General features: G+C 38.9%; 1 protein-coding gene across 2 annotated transcripts in view; it reads left to right on the top strand.

Annotated features, from left to right (window-relative positions):
- Positions 1 to 13119, top strand: part of ARID5B (AT-rich interaction domain 5B) — a 407941-nt gene extending 394822 nt beyond the window's left edge. For both annotated transcript variants that reach the window (XM_069240914.1, XM_069240916.1), the window contains one exon: positions 5746 to 13119. In XM_069240914.1, coding sequence (XP_069097015.1) covers positions 5746 to 7881 — 2136 coding nt within the window. In that variant the 3' untranslated portion in view covers positions 7882 to 13119. The remainder of the gene's footprint in view (positions 1 to 5745) is intronic.
- The last annotated feature ends 4138 nt before the right edge of the window (positions 13120 to 17257 follow it).

The raw sequence follows: 17257 nt of genomic DNA, 5'->3' as shown, positions 1-17257 counted from the left end.
GGCGGCCGCCCGGCGGTCCGATCTTGGTCATAATGAGGGCCTATGTGTGTGTGTGTATGGGCCTATGTGTGTGTGTGTGTGTATATTATATCACTCAAACCCACTTAATACTTACCTGTACTTACCTTTAAAACCTTTACCATGCATACACCTTTACCATTCATGCCTTTACAACGAAATTCATTGTAAAGGAATGCGTGGTAAAGGTATATCCGTGGTAAACGCATATGTTTTGTAAAGGCATTGTGGTAAAGGCATCTCGATGCATTTACCACGTTTTAAGTGATGTTTCCCATTATTTGTTATATATTCAACAGTTTTATACAGCATCCCTCACCGTATATATATTAGGGCGCCTTACATAGAACTAAGGGGCATATTTAAGAGCCCCCTAGCGCTACCTTAGCACTGCCATAGCGTAATTTCTTTATCACTAAGGCGGCACTAAAGTGGCATTTTCGCTGCACCATATTTACAAAGTGGCAGAATGCATGCATTGTGCCACTTTGTAAACCCTTGTGCCACATTATACCTGCGCTAGTCATAATGTATGCAAAGTGGGCGTTCCCCCGTCAGGGGAGCCGAATATATATATATATATATATATATATATATATATATATATATAACCTAGTTTCCATTTTTCCATTCAAAAAGCATTTATTGACTTTGCTACATCTTTGGCGCTGTTCGACGAATCTTCACAACATTTTCCAAAAAAAGTATGCCCAAGAGTTTTGTTTTACATGAAAAGTTTTGAGACGATCCGTCAAGCGGGGCTGAGAAATAAGGGGGGGTAAAAAAAAGTGCATTTCTAATGTAATTTCCATAGGGATTTTAGACATGATGCAGCCTGTACCGCTGGACGCAATTACACCAAATTTGGCTAGAAGGTAGTTCTTGGTCCTACAAGCGCCCTTTTTGTTATTTGGTGTAAATCTGTTCAGTAGTATTAGAAATATTAAAAGAAGATCAAATTTGTATATCTAGAGATGCGAAGGCTTGCAAATCCTCCCAATCTTGTGCAGAGAGCTTATTGGTTGCCAACACTTCAACCGGGATGTGTTGCCATTAATGTTGAGACTTGGCTTCAGCTGAGTCTGAAACACAAATGGTAAAAAAATAAATGGGGCAGGGTATGTTTTCCATAACCCCCTAGTCTTGGTGCAGGGGTCTCCCTGGTCACCACCAAGGCTTAAAGGTATTTATAAAAAAAGTGGTCTCCTGCATTTCTCAGTAATTATCCCCTGGTGAATCAGTTCCTGGGGGCATTATGGAGTAAAAAAAGAAAGGGGGGTGCACAGGGCCCTCCTCCTAGGGCCTTTAAAATTCCTGGGGGACCACCACCTACTGGGGCAACATACTATATAATAATTTGGGAGGGTCCTGTAGACCCCCCTGGGACCACCACCTCCTCTAGGCTTCAAAATTATTTTAAGAGGGGATCCGCGCAGATTCCGGACCCGGGTACCACTACCTCCACAGACAAGGTTGAAAAGTTGGAGGGCAGCCACTAGGACCCCCTCTTGCAGCCATGCATGGCCCTGGGAACCGCCACTCCCCAAGACTGGCTCCTGCTCCCTCCTGAGGAGCCCACACTCTGGAGGTAGCTCTTTGCTTGTGCTTGGCGGGAGAAGACAGCTCCTGCCGATCAAAAGTAGTGTTTTCATGTCTTTTCCTTCCCGCTAACATGGGGGCAGGGAAAGAGATGAACACATTGCTCATGCACATAGGGATCTGCTATTTGCAGCGGCTCCTTGCATGTAGGAGCAATGCCGGCTCCAGCAGGAGACAGGAGCACCTGGGTCCGTAGGGGTCTTGAGGTTCACTCTGTGGTCCCCGTAGGTTTGAGTGGTGCCCTGGGCATCCTTGAATATTTGGCCGGTGGATGGGGTTCCCGGGGCTGAAATCTGCCTTGTGAGTGGGGGTGGGGGAAATGGCCCCTATCCCTTGTGAAACAAAGTATTTTGCCATGGGGAGATGGTGGTCCTTTCGACCATCCCCGATAAAAAAAAATTAAATAGCCCCTGGGAGGTGGTGGTCCTTGGGGCCCAGGGGGGCCTGTGTGGCCCCCTCATATATTTTTTTTTAATTTTGGCCCTGTGAGGGGGTGGTCCCTGGGCCCCGGGGGGGGGGGATCTGTGCGGCACCCACTATTTTTTTGTGTAGCCCCAGGGAGGTGTTGCGGCCCGGTGCGGGTTGATGCGGCCCCCCCTTATATTTTTTGTGTTGTTCTGGGGAGTTGGTGATTCCCGGGTCATGGCTGGGAGGTCTGTGTGGCTCCCGCGAAGTTTTTTTTTATTATGTGACCCCGGGGAGGTGGTGGTGTTCCCCGGGACTCAGAGTTGCCTGTGCAGTCCCCCTAAATATACATATATATTTAATGTCCCCTTTAAGCTTAAAAACCCCTTCAGCTGTGCATGGTGCAGTAGTTTGTAGCTTGTACTTTTTTAGTGTTGCCCCGGGGAGGTGGTGGCCCCGGGGCCTGAGGGGGTTCTGCATGCCCCCCCTCACCTAGTTTTTAAATGTTGCCCCAGGGATATGGTTGGCCCGGGGGGAGGGGTGTCTGCGCAGCCCCACTTAAATAAATATTTCATATTGCCCCTTTAAGCTCCAAACCCCTTAGGATGTCCTTGGCTTAGTAGTTTGGAGCTTAGAGGGGGTAGACTGCGAGGCCTGGCCAGAATAATGTCAATAAGACACGTAATATTGTCAATATTACAATATTTTGTGATTTAATTTCTGTGATTGTTTGAGGACATTTATCATAATAATGAAAGTTTTTTTATGAATTAATATTCATAAATGATCACATCTGTGATAGAATGATTGGCTATACATTTATTTTGTTCAAATTGAGATATTTACGATGCAGATTTCAATGTCCAAGTTTTTGAAGTATTTTTTCACTGTCAAGTGTGAGTAACGTGATGGGTTAAAAATGCTGCCAAAGATGGTGCTCGCTATGTGATCAAAGCCATTGCAGGTCGAAACGTGTTATGCTGGCAAGATGCAATTAATACACTCAAACACAACCCCAGCTGCTTTGAAGCTTTCTTTCTCTGAAGCGATTGTTTGATTCCGGTAAATACAGTGTATTTTCACTGTGTGTATCGCACAACTCATAATTCTAATATGTGCGTAACAGCAGTTACTGCACAAATGGGAATTTATTAGTCCACTTGTCCTGAGGGCACAGGGCTGTAATATCACCGTATAAATAGCCAACACCGTCATCAAAGGTCAGTACTTGTCAAACGGTATAGTTTGATAATTTTTGCAGTAAATTTATGGATATAATAGTAAGGATTTAGATATGAGGACATCCATAGAGTGCTATATGTCACACCAATTTAGTGGCTTTCGGTTCGAAGACTTTCACATAGAAGGCATTCAAAAACATACAAAAGAAAAACAGAATCACATAATATAAATGAAAATTGGATAAAATTAAATTCAGATGAAAAATCACTAACTCTAGAAGACTGAAGCAGTGAGTTTAGGGTAACTTATAGACCAGAATGTCTATGGCACTAGGAACATCTGCCATGTTGATTACTCTGCATTTCAGAATAATCGTTTTGACTTCTTTTCTTTTTCACATGTTCATCGGTTGCAATGGTAGAGTTAAAGAACCATGCACGCTACAGTTTAAAAAAAATTTATTACGGAGATAAAATGTCTTTATACACAAAATGTAATATGAGAGCTGTACGTTTTTATAGGTCACATCTGAAGTTAGTAATAAACTGTAATTTTCTGAAATGCGGGTTTGGCCAGTTTTTACACATTTAACGAGTGAGTTACAATTTAGTATGAATAAGTCGCTTAAGAAGGAGAAGTTCCAGTTAGGATAACAGTAATACGGATGTCATCGTTCCAACAGAGACTAGGAGAGCCAGATAGAGTAAAAGGTTATGCAGGTGCTTTTCATAAATATTAAATACGTTGTGTGACCGGGCAGAACCCTGTAAAGTATCACACTCCACATTTAAGGTATAAGAAAAACAATATTTCTATGAACCTGGATAGCACATTCAGAAAGAAGATTATGCAACTGAGATGTATAGCTTGTCTTCCCGAGCAGCTTGCTCAGGACAGGCCTGTGATATCAACGATTGCAGACAAGGTGACTCTGGCTGACAGACCATTTTGTGCCTTTGCCTTGCAGACTGATCCAATCTTGCATACATTGACCATTGTCCCCTACATCCATATTAAAATGGTTTAAGAAAGAAAATGTCACAAAAAGTATTTTTAGTGATTATTATTGAACATATTTAGGTTTAAACCAAAATGAACAGACATTGATATTCAACACAATGAGAATATCAGAATTGAAATATTGTACATCATGCCATAGCCCAGATGGCCTAGCCACTGTACTAAGGGTATTGGGAGTAGGGAACATTGTTAGAACCATATCCAGGCATAAAATATGAGTGTTACTGGGCAATGTGCATAGGTATTTTTATTTTCAAAGCTTTTTTTAATATCATTAATAGTGAAGATATTGTGAAGCTCGTCGCATATCTTAGGCAGGACTAACTGCATTGTCCTCACTAAAATGTGTGGCAAGGTTTGAGGCATGGAGGAGCTGCTAAATCCACTGACAAGGCGGGCTAGGCTCACCACTTGATAGTGGATGCCTGCTATGGCAGCACAGACCCTTCACCTTTTGTTGATGCATCACTTTGGACATAACAGAATGATATTAACCAGATTGCTAATATAGCCTTAGAACCCGCCGTAGCGGGCTCTACCGGCTATAAAAGGCCCGCTCCCCGCGTTAAATGCCCGAGCCGAAGGCGAGGGCATTTAACAAGGGAGAGGGACTTTAATAGCCTGTAGAGCCCGCTAAGGCGGGTTCTAAGGCTATTAGAACATTCTGCCACTCAGGGCAGAATGTTCTATTAAAAAAAAAATGTTCACGGAGCCCGAGGGCTTTGTTCACAGCTGTTGCTGTGAACAAAGCAAACATTGGAATGTTGGCGCTGCGGGCTTTTACCGGCCAGTAAAAGCCCGCAGCACTCCATTGTTTTCAATGGAGCTTCCAGCATTCCAATGTTCTAATAACAGTTGGGATACTAGTCTTGTCCTCCACAATACCTTTCTACAGCCCATATGACAATTTTTAAAATGAGCATATGTTCGCTGTCCATTACTAAGGTTTATGCATTCCAATATTAATCAAATAAAATATATGTTGTGCCTCCTCTGTGGTAAACCCTATCAGGACCAAAAAATATGTTTGGAGCAATAATATTTAACCAGTTGATGGAGGAATGGTTTGTCTGTATTTCCATATATAGAAATTCCCTTTCAAAAACACCCTAAACGATGTTATGGTTGCAGTTCATTAAAACTAAAATTCCCTTCTTAAAGTAAGCTGCTCTTACTAAAGACCTCATACATAACATCACCAATGACCTCTCTTATGAAATCATCTGAATTATTAGAGCTGTACCAAGTTCTGTTTTTTAGATTTATGTCATATGTTAAATTACAGTATGGCCAGCAATAAATTAATTAGCAAATTAATAAATTATTTACATAGCATATTAAATGTTACTCTGAAAATTCTCATCAAGAAATTTAAGTGCTGGAGGTTTTTTTGCCTAAATGTGGTAATTTGAATTGATTATATCTTCAGTGCTTTTATAACTAATGTTCTTCGAGTTGAACACTAGTAGATGACAGCATGCGTACACAGTGAATGTTATAATATTGTTTTTTTTTAATCAGGTTTCACTGGATCATGGGAGTCAAGAAGTAGTAGAAGAGGAGCATGAAGAATCAGACGACCATGCACAGAAAGATGCGGAGAAGCAACCAGAAAAGTGTCTGTCTTTGGCACAGGATACAACAGAGTTTGTTTCCACAGAAAAGTTAGACATGTTGGAAGTCAGTAGTAGCAGAGATGAGAAAGAAGAGATTAAGGAAGAGCAAGAAACTTCTGTTTCAAGTGATTTATCGGACTCCAAATCAGAACCAGGATCGTATCCTTCAGATGAGCATTCAAACGCAAAAATAGATAAACAGCCTGCTGTAAAACAAGAGCAAAGTATTCAGTCTTTTACAGACCCGGTGGGAAAAGAACCAGCTTCATTCACTATTTTTCCTGACATTCATATTCATGTGCAGAATCCAAAGATGGAAGATGACAATCTGCCCCAATTGCCGGATTATGTGGCAAACTGCACAGTAAAGATGGACCCTTTAGTACCAGATGAATTGAAATCTGCAATGGACAGCAATATATTACAAAATGCTCTGAAGCAAAATACAAAAGTATACGTTGTTCAATCATTGGATATACTTAAAGAAAAAGAATTGCCAGCTACTGGGAATGAGAACTCTACTTTTAATTATGCACCACTCCTGTACTCAAGGGGGAACCCAGGAATTATGTCCCCGCTAGCTAAGAAAAAATTGTTGTCACAAGTTAGTGGAGCATCCTTATCTAGTAGTTATCCGTACGGCTCTCCCCCACCCTTAATTAGCAAGAAAAGAACAAATGAACTGTCAGCTAGTGGGCAGCAAACATCACATGGGTGCATCAAAGAGCCTGTTTCAATTAACAGACCTTCAGTGATACAACATGTACAGAGCTTTAAAACTAAGTATGAAGAGGAACGACCACCTACCAATGACTGTACGAAGCAGAGTCCATCAAGTAAGTCAGATGGTCATCATTGTGATTTCACTAAGCCTCACAAAAATACTCATATAGACTCTTATGTTTTGAAGACAGATGGAAAGAAAAATCCGGGACAGCATTCACGTGTAGCCAACTTTCTAGAAGACTTCTACTCCTCTCCTCATCTACACAAGCTGTATAAACAAACTGAGCATCACCTTCATGGCGAGAAGTCTGCAAAGAGCTTCTCAAGAGACATGTTGTGGGACAGTGAAAGAAAGTCTACCTTTTCTCAACAGAAGCATCACGATAAAAATAATCTAAGTTATCATCCTCCCTTGCATCAGCAAGAAAAACTGCCTGTGGAAATTTCAACAGACGAGCAACCTACAGATTTAAGCCTACCCAAAACCATAAACAAGCAAAGTGGAAGTATTCATGGGGTCAGCCTTCCACATACAATGGTGCAATATGAGAGTAAACCGATTTTATTGAAGTATAAATCAGAAAATAGCCACACAGTAAGCAGTGATTGCACTCCCAACGCCTGTCGTGTATTACCAATGATAACCACCCCAAAAAAAGTGGTAGACTCCAGTCCTAGATCAGGACCATCACACAACATGAGACTTGAAAGTTCAAGGCGGGTGGAAGGCGCAGTCCATCCAATGCCCACCAGTAAAACTGTTAACATAGGCATGGCAAGACCTTTGAAAAGAACGCTAGATGATTTGCACAATGACTCTTCAGAGAAAAAAATAAGAATTGTATCCCCACTGCATATGCCAAAGGAAACTGTTGCAAGAGAAAAGATTTCCAATCCAGGTGGTGAAAGGAGTAAAACTGTGCAAGACTCAAATTCTGACAGTATGTTAGAGGGCCACAAATATCCTGTTTCCTCACCAATGTTTCCCGGTTTCTATCCAGGAACTTTGTGTTCTGGATTATCTTCCCGGATCCCAGCTGCATATTCACACCCTTTACAGTACTTAAAAAACCAGACTATGTATTCCCCAGTAATGCAGCCAATATCACTTCATTCGTTCATGGTGCAGAGACAGCTTCTGGCATCTTCAGCCAATTCTCAGCAGCTATACAGGCACTTGGCAGCGGGCGCCCCTGTTGGATCATCATATGGCGAACTATTGCACAACAACATGTACCCTCTAGCATCTATCAATTCTCAAAATGCCTTTTCATCTTCACAGTTGTCCTCTGTTCATCCTAGCACAAAACTTTAAATTCTGAAAGCAAAATCTGTAACAATAGTTTAAAAAAAAAAAATTGTTGCATTCCTTACACCAAACGAATTACGTTTTTTTTTTAAAAAAAAAAGGATTTGTATTGTAAAGCAATCCCTTTATGTCGAGGGAATTAAGACAGGGTTTTTTGTGGTTCCAGGTTTGCTGGTTAGGATTTGGCAATATCTTACTCCTAAAACCGGTTTCCTTGTCTCATTCACTAATGCAAGATACTTTGCACAATTGAGATTGAAAGTTCTGCCAATAATAGTTGGAAAAATACATAAAAATAATATTTAGGTAGGTCTCATGTTCACAGAACTAAGTAATACATGGCCTAGGAAATAAAGCATCGAGGGTGTAGTGGGTGAATATTTTAGCATTTGTGATTGATTCATTTTCATCTGACTTTTAAGGCTGTAGCAATGCAATGTACAATAAAAAAAATCCTTTTTATCAATCTAACACTATAAGGAGAGAGGTAAACACTGTTCTAAGAAGCATTTGTACGTGCTTCTAAAACTACCTGTGTTCGTATGAATTAAGCAGATGTGTTATTGCAATCAAACAGTAGCTTTTCTGCAGTGTTTTCAATGTGGGATGATTATTTGTTATAGACGTTGAACAGATTTCTTTTGTAGTAGACTGGCCTGTTTTCACAGTACATGCATCGCTGGAATGAATTCATATTACACAGGTGAGCTATCATGCATAAAAGTTCGTGGACGTTTGGAATCCTTTGTTGATTGAGAATGTTTCTAAATAAACATCAATAGAAAATAATGAGGAATTCTGCCAACCCAGATGACTCATTTAGTTCAATAATTGCTGCTGAAACAGGTGGTGACAAAGGTCACAAGTTCGAATCCTGGGAAGCCAGAATCAGCCTTCCATCATCAGTGCCATTAAATTGGGCATTAGCAACGGCTGTTATTTACAGTGCTTAGAAAAGTCAGAAGCGTAGTATGAAGTGCTATAAAAAAGAAAATATTATTTAAATGGTTAGCCTTTGCTGTGACTGTTAGGAATTCTACGATGAACAAAGGTGAATCCTTAATCAGATTTTTAGGTAAATATCAAAATATTATCCAGGTAAAGTTTTGGGAACACTTGTGTTTTGCTTAATAATTACTGTGTTGAGTACAAAACAAATATATTTAGTCCTTTTATCTGCTATAAAAATTATCCCTTGGCAAAACCTAACCAACTCTAGCAGACAAAAATTATAAAGCATGTTCAAGGACCTGCAACGCAAAACCATCCCCAGGATGAAGTTTTATGTAACCAAGTGCTGTCTTATCTTTGACAGTTGTCCATGCATTTCCTTCATCGCAGACTACATTCCAACCTGATATGCAGTTCAACATGAGAAATGATGACTGTAATTTATTTGTGGAAAAACTGAACCAGTTCTTCTTGGTACGTCAGTAGTTTTTAAAATCAGATACCTTATTTACCGATGATGGTTCTCATATCAGGATCTACAATGATTTACATTTGATATCATTGCTACTACTTTTCATCCTAGGAACGTATACCGCCATTAAATTACTTTGCATGTCTGATATTTTAAATTGAACGTTTTTAAATAGTAAACAAAGTTGGACAAAAGCAAAGTCAAAAGAACCCGGATTTAAATGAAAAACCTATTTTCTAGAAATATATTTTGGTTACTTGAAATTCTTTTACATGATAAGGTTTCGCTGAGAGGTTGGATGTGTTTATAGTTACTGTAGCCCTAGATCTGAAGGCACTGCGCCAAAGTATGCTTTTTGAGTTTATTTGGAAATGCTACAATGCACACGGAATGGCCACATTCATCTCTAAGATATTCTGAATGATGCCCCTCCAGAGGTGTACTGTAATACAGTTTCTGAATAAATGTCAACATCTGCAGGCTGCATTCCTCTGGAAATACTGCAATGCTGGCGTATAAACTACCCAGAGAAAGGATATTTTAATCAAGATTTCAATTTGACTTGAATTAAATGTTGGCACTGTATCAAATGTTCCTTAGATGAGTTGCAGCGCAAACTTAATATTTCAATTTTCTGCAGTGAATAATGCACTTAATGTGTAACGCTACCTCTAAATTAATAAGCCTGTAGACCTGTACATAAATTCCACTTTTCTTTATTCTGTGCCCAGTAATGGATAATGTTTAGTGCAAACTACACAGAACACCTTGGCCCTTATTCAAAAAATCTCAGTATTCCCAATTTGGTTTGAAATGAGAGTTTCCACGCAAATTGGTACTCCGAGGTATGCGGTATTACACTATGCATTATTACTACACTTGCACTTTTCAAAAACACATTTCATCATGTAAAACGTTGCGGAGCAAAGGTAAATGGGCATGAATTCAGGTCAGGAATAACATGTGGAAATCATTGTGGAATCTTACATTTCTATGGTAGTCACCCAATCCATAGCAGCAAACTGATAATGGTGCTGTAATACCACACCTGGAAATTACTGCACTCCTGCGTACTGGAATTTATGAGTATGGCTCTCGTAACAACTATTACAACGTCAGTATAGTGTAGGACAATCAAGATAAATCGAATATTGGCAAATACCCATTGGTAGTGGAGTGTAAAAGAACCATTGCCATACACAAGTAAAATAAGCCAGAAGTTCGTCGAAAAACACAAATATATCTTCTAATTTCAAATCATGTGAGGCTGATTAAAGGAATCATATTCATTTAACCCGAGAACGACTGCCATAATGCTATCATTGACCCGTAGCCTGAGTGGAGCTTCTGGGCAGGAGAAGCAAATTCAAAAACATGCAGGAATAATGCATCCAAATAAGGAATGATGTGTTTAATACATTTCTGTTTTTGAACATACAAAATCTTTTACATCACTTGCTAGGCTCATGTTATTTTTCCCCCATTTGCAATTTCCTTTACACGCATACAGTTTTTAACATCTTTTATCACAGTATAAATTCACTGTCCCTAGACGCACTCTCCTCAAGGAAGGAGATTGTGTAATTTTCTTATTCACGATGTCTAATTATTCTAAAATGTCTAAACTTGTGCACCAGTATATGACTTCTGGCTAAACCATACAATAGGCAGTTTGCACAGCAGGAGAGGTGCTTTCATAAGTAAAGTTAGGGCAGTGTTATAGCGCCACCTGTTGGTGGAACCTACTAAATGCAGAAGGCACCGCAAGAAGCAAAATTGCAGTTTGCCCACATTACTGAAATGGGAGCACATAGGATACCCATAATTTAAAATGGATACGGATACTTGCATTACATGAGTAAACAAACTGATTTAAATTCACCGTATCATATCGTCATAGACTGTAATGAGCATAGAGTGTGAAGTTGCTCCATTGCAGGATACCACTAGCACTTATGATAACAACAGGAGGAAATTACTTTGCTGTTACACTTTTATACTGATGCAACGATTGCGTGTGCTTTATATATTGGAGTTTGAGCATGCTGTCAGCGAGTAAAGAACTAAGAGTGCTATGCGCCCGGAGAGTGTCAGTTGATTTATTTTTTATGTTCCTTTCCATTGAGACTGTGTGTTAAGGATAATTGTAGACTATTTCTCGTTGGAGGAGTCTTCTAAAGTTGACAAAGTAATTGTTTGAAAGAAAAGAAAAATGGTGGTATGAAATCCAAGTAAATGTTATGCTTGGTTTTTCTTTTTTATTTCCCCAGCAGAAAACTTCGAAAATATTGCATACAACTGTTAAATTCCATATTGGAAGAGAACGGCTTTATAAAACGAGTTTAAAAGTGGATTTGTATGCACTGTTTGAGCTGAAAACGCTCTGTTCATAAATAAAACCGCGCAAGCCTTTCTGTCTTCAGTCCGACTGTTGGCAGTTTTGGAGTCATAAATCTGTTCAACCTGAGCTTTCCCAAGAAAACGCTGTATAGGTGCTGAGTTCTTAATTCATTCTCTATCTTTAAGTAAGGAGATAAAATAATTTATGCAGCCTCTGGGTACCCAGTGCACTTTTTTGCATTCATAGTGCATTTGAATAAGAAGCAACGCCCAAATGGGTTTCAGCTATTTTATTTTGTTCATCACTAATCTTGGTTCAGTAACATTGTAATTAGTTTACTTATGTTCTTACTGCAGAATTTCATTGTCAGCTCAGTGCTCACCAAATGGCCTATACATTTGAAACATTTACTTTTTTTTTAAACTCCCTGCCGAATTCTTGTACATTATCTCCCTGTGTATTATGATGATGATACATGTCTTGAGACAGTTTTTTTAATGCTGTGTGCCTTTTCAGCAAACATTCTCCTAACCCTTTACAGAGTACCTAGTTAAAGTCTGCATGAGGGTCTGCATGGGGGCCTTGACAACAACAAAATGGGCACTCAAGTACAGAGACTGCTTGCTGTACATGGAGCAAAATGAATTGTATAACGAGCTACAAGAATACTATTGTGGACAAATGCTTTGCTAAGTAGTAACAATGTGTGTATACTCTGATGTTATGGCCTTATTTACTATGGTAAAATCTGGTCAGTTAGTCTCATGTTTCGATCTCAAGGCTTGCATCAAGCATCGGATTTTAAATGTGAGTACTAGAGGTCTTCATTTACAGTTTGCCTAGAAGGGTCCTTATCACGTTTAACATTACCTGAGTATAATACCAACATTTATTTTAACTTGGAATACTATTGTGACAAAAAATGTCATGTTTCCTGTCCCTGCATTTTTAATTGATTCAAGTAAAAAAGTAACTATTTGCTAATGTGCTGCTCACATCATTTAAATGAATGTCGTGAGCACTTGCAGGACATTTGCTGTAAATGTACTTGATATTTTGGTTGTGCCACAGAGATATAGGCATCTCTTCTAATACTGGCAGTATATTGTAGTAGCTGGGTATACATTTTTTTCAAATGTGTGTTGTAAATAGTGTGCACTATTTGTGATGCAGGTTATGTACTTTGTGTGCAGTGTAAGGTGATTATTTGTATATAGTAAAATGGCCCAGTAACATGGTAGTTTCTCTCCAACTAAAAGGTTGTTGAAGTAACCTACAGATTAGACGAGACACTACCATACATTAAGCTGAGCCAATGACACTCAATTTTTGTATGTTTTCAAAATTGTATCCATTAAAATGCTTTTGATACTGAATTATGTGCCAATAGTTTCCCAATCACATAGCCCTGTGACAAATATTTTGTACTTTTTGATCACTGTAATATTTAATAAAAAAGTTATCTATTTTCTGTCTTTTATTCTTGAATACGGTTTCAAACTTAAAAACAAGTTGATAAGTTCCTAATGAATAGTCATTGGAACAATTTTTTAGAACAGCAACAAAATTGCGGTGTCATGAAAATAGAAAATGTTGCCTCATTATTGATGCTTCAAGCAATGCTGAAGTAATAGCTCCCCCCAGCCCCTTAAACGTACCAAAGAGTATGTTCCCATTGGTTTTATAGCAGAGTAGTGAAAATAGAAAATATTCCCTCATTACTGATGTTTGTACCACCAATACTGGAGTAATAACACCCCCTAGAGATACGGAATAGCATGTTCCATAGGTTTTTACTCAGTGCATCACAACCTTACATGCAGATGAAATTTGAATATATTAAATTGAACGGTGTACAAAAGAGTAGGCTATTCATGGTTGGTCTTTTCTGTATTGAACATTACACACAACATCACCATTGTTGAGAACTTAAGTAGCATATAAAGAAGGCAAAATATTGTTCACTTGTACCTCAGAGATGAAAGGGTGTTGAACTAGAAATACAAACCATTGCTGATAGTTGAAAAAATATTTATAAAATACAAAATGCTAATTTTTATGATCTTGGAAATTTGCATTTTCTGAATTGCTGGTAAATGTTCAAAGCAATATTTCTGATGAAGTTTGAAAATTGCTTATTAAATATGGGATCTAAAAGAAGGGAATTAATAAATATCCATCGTTATGGGTGGTGATGAATTGGTAATAAAACAACGTCACCAATAGTGGGAGGGTGATTGGGAATCAAAATAGAAACCATTTTATCATTTATCATATTTCGAGCTAATGATTTGGAGGTAAAAATATAATCGATCCTAGATTGAGAGACATGTACTGTAGAGAAGGAGGTATACTCTCTGGCAGTTGGGTTAGCTTTTCTCCAGGAATCAATCAGAGCTCTTTGTTTTATGGCTGAGGAAAAAGCTGTGTGCATTGTGGAAGGAATTAATTTAACTTTATAAATTCTATCTAAAATTGAATCAACAATTTGATTGCAATCACCTCCCACGACAAAATATTCAGCAGTAATATTCAAAATGTGTTTGGTAAAACAAGACAAAAGGAATTATTTAGTACTTCTGGACCATATACATAAAAAATAGTGAGGGTGGAATTGTATCAATTAATAGATTAACTACATTCCATCTACCCTCTGTGTATGTGGAGTGGGAGATGATAGTAATTTTAAATAACAATTAAAGTACTATTTTTTTTCTGTACTGCAGGAGAGAAAAATACATGACCAACCCAATTTGTTTTCAACTTTAACGCTTCTGTTTGTTATACCAGTTTCTTGAAGGAGAGCAATATCTGTATGGAATTTAGATAAGTGCATGATAACTCTGTCATTTAATTGGTTTATTTAAAACATTAACATTCCAGGAAGTTACCCTGAATGTTAACAATTCGAAATTGGTAGACGAAACCTGTGCTTACAGTAAGTCAACAATGTAGTGGGATATAAGAACAAACCTTTGAACCTCTGAAAATATAGAAAATGTAGAGAAAAAAATAAGATACTGTGTAAAAGAAAGAAGGCAGGAGAAGAGACAAGAAAAGCTGAAGTAGATAAACTCGAAAAAAAAGACAGTACATGTCAGAAAACTAACGACCATGAGACATACCTAGTTGAAGAATATCCATGAGGGCGTAGGGTGCGGTGACCACCTGGAAAGACAGTGTGGACTTGGGGGAACTCCAGACGGTCATAACATCAGGAAATTACATCACGGTGTGGAAAGTTGTTGTTAAGGAAAGAATACATTAATTAAAAGAAAGGATATGCAAATAATAATTTAAGAACAATCAGTCTATAAAAGTCTCGAAGAACAGACAACATTGTAACTATTTAATTGAAACTTTTCTACATTGATGAAGAAAGAATGAATACATGACTTTAAAACGGCAATGGTAAATTAGGCCATATCAAGGGTTAATAGCTCTGAGCTGTATGTCCCCTACATCTCCTTATTTAAATCTTACTGAAAAACATGGTTGGGTACATTTTCCCGATTTTTCAAAATTTCATGAGGCTTTCTGTTTCAAGTAGTCTTTCTATTGGCTTTAACAAAATAATACCTTACCTAAAACTTTATGGCTTTCTATTTAATCATTTATTTCCCCCTTTTCTTTTACAAATGTTTTCTTTTTTTGACTAAGTCCAGTTTTCTGTCCCATCCTCCTATTGCATATTCATATAAACTTTTAAATCTTCTGATCTTTTCAAAATCCTTATCTCGCACAAATGTTATCAATTCCTCCCCTCAGTATAATAAATATCTTAAAATACATAATAGAAGCCTTTATTTAGAAGAAGGGGAAAAGGGTTTAATTTTATCAACCAATTCTTAATGATTCTCTCCTTCCTTTCTCCAAAGTTCAAGCACTTTTTAAATTACCCTATTCATTTAATCAGAAATACACGCAGTTATTTCAAAATATTCAGGGCCGTATTTATACTCCGTTTGCGCCGAATTAGCGTCGTTTTTTTCGACGCAAATTCGGCGCAAAACTAACGCCATATTTATACTTTGGCGTTAGACGCGTCTAGCGCCAAAGTATTGGCAAATAGCGTCAATTTTTTGTGTGAACGCCTTCCTTGCGTTAATGAGATGCAAGGAAGGCGTTCCCGTCTAAAAAAATGACGGCGACGCAAATGCGTCGTATTTATACTCCCGGGCAAAAATCACGCCCGGGAGTTGGCGGGTCAAAAAACCCCGCATTTGCGCCACTTTTTAACGCCTGGGTCAGGGTAGGCGTTAAGGGGCCTGTGGGCTCAAAATGAGCCCACAGGTGCCCTCCCCTGCCCCCAGGGACCCCCCCTGCCACCCCTGCCCACCCCAGGAGGACACCCAAGGATGGAGGGACCCACCCCAGGGACATTCAGGTAAGTTCAGGTAAGTATAATTTTTTATATTTGTTAATTTTTTTTGGTGGCATAGGGGGGCCTTATTTGTGCCCCCCTACATGCCACTATGCCCAATGACCATGCCCAGGGGACATAAGTCCCCTGGGCATGGCCATTGGGCAAGGGGGCATGACTCCTGTCTTTACTAAGACAGGAGTCATTTAAATGGCGTTTGGGCGTCGAAAAAAATGGCGCAAATCGGGTTGAGGCGATTTTTTTGCCTCAACCTGACTTGCCCCATTTTAAGATGCCCTAACGCCATTTTCCCCCTACGCCGGCGCTGCCTGGTCTACGTGGTTTTTTTCCACGCACACCAGGCAGCGCCGGTCTGCTAGCGCCGGCTAACGCCATTCCATAAATACGGCGCCCGCATGGCGCTTCAGAATGGCGTTAGACGGCGCTACATTTTTTGACGCTAAACTGCGTTAGCGCAGTTTAGCGTCAAAAAGTATAAATATGGGCCTCAGAATGCCATGTCATCCTTACAGGATGATGATGACATACTATCTCAGTATGAGCATCTCTTACTTTCTTACATAATTCTAAACCCCCTATCATATACAAACACCTTATTTCATACTCCACAGTTAGAACCAAATCCGCTCTAGAATTACAATGGGAAAATGATTTGTAGGTGCAGTGGTCCACCCGATGTTGGGATACAATGTGGTCTAAGTTGCATACTGTTTCAAGAGCAGCAATTGTAACCCAAACAATATTTTTTATATATAACAGATTATTTGTTACTCCGATCCTCTTACAAAAAATGAAAGTCATTACACATTACAAATGTTGGGTCTTGCAACACACCTCATTGTGATTTAGTCAATATGATAATTCCTTTGTCTTTGCATTGATGCTTTTTGGCGGCAAGCTTCAGGTCAGTTTATTGAAATTTTTAAATGCATTATCCCATATTCTATACATAATGTACTCTTAGGTATTCTATTTCCAGTTTGGTCTACTCTAGCACATCCTATTCTAGCTCCTCCTAAGTTATTTGACACATTGATAGAGGTTGTTTCTCGAAAAACTAGCTGATTGGATAAAAATATGCATATTTCTTATAAAGCCTGGTGGTATGCAGTTTGCTTTAATCATCTATTAGATAGGGCCTATGTACACCCAATTTCCTTAACTCTTAAGAGTGAATGCATGTGGTTATCTTTAACAATATTTCTTGATACTTTAAGTTACAATGGTAAATCAG

Source organism: Pleurodeles waltl, chromosome 6, assembly GCF_031143425.1.
Source record: "Pleurodeles waltl isolate 20211129_DDA chromosome 6, aPleWal1.hap1.20221129, whole genome shotgun sequence".
In the NCBI taxonomy this organism is placed as follows: Eukaryota; Metazoa; Chordata; class Amphibia; order Caudata; family Salamandridae; genus Pleurodeles; species Pleurodeles waltl.
Note: the sequence above shows the minus strand (reverse complement) of the source record. Positions and strands in the feature narration are given on the sequence as shown.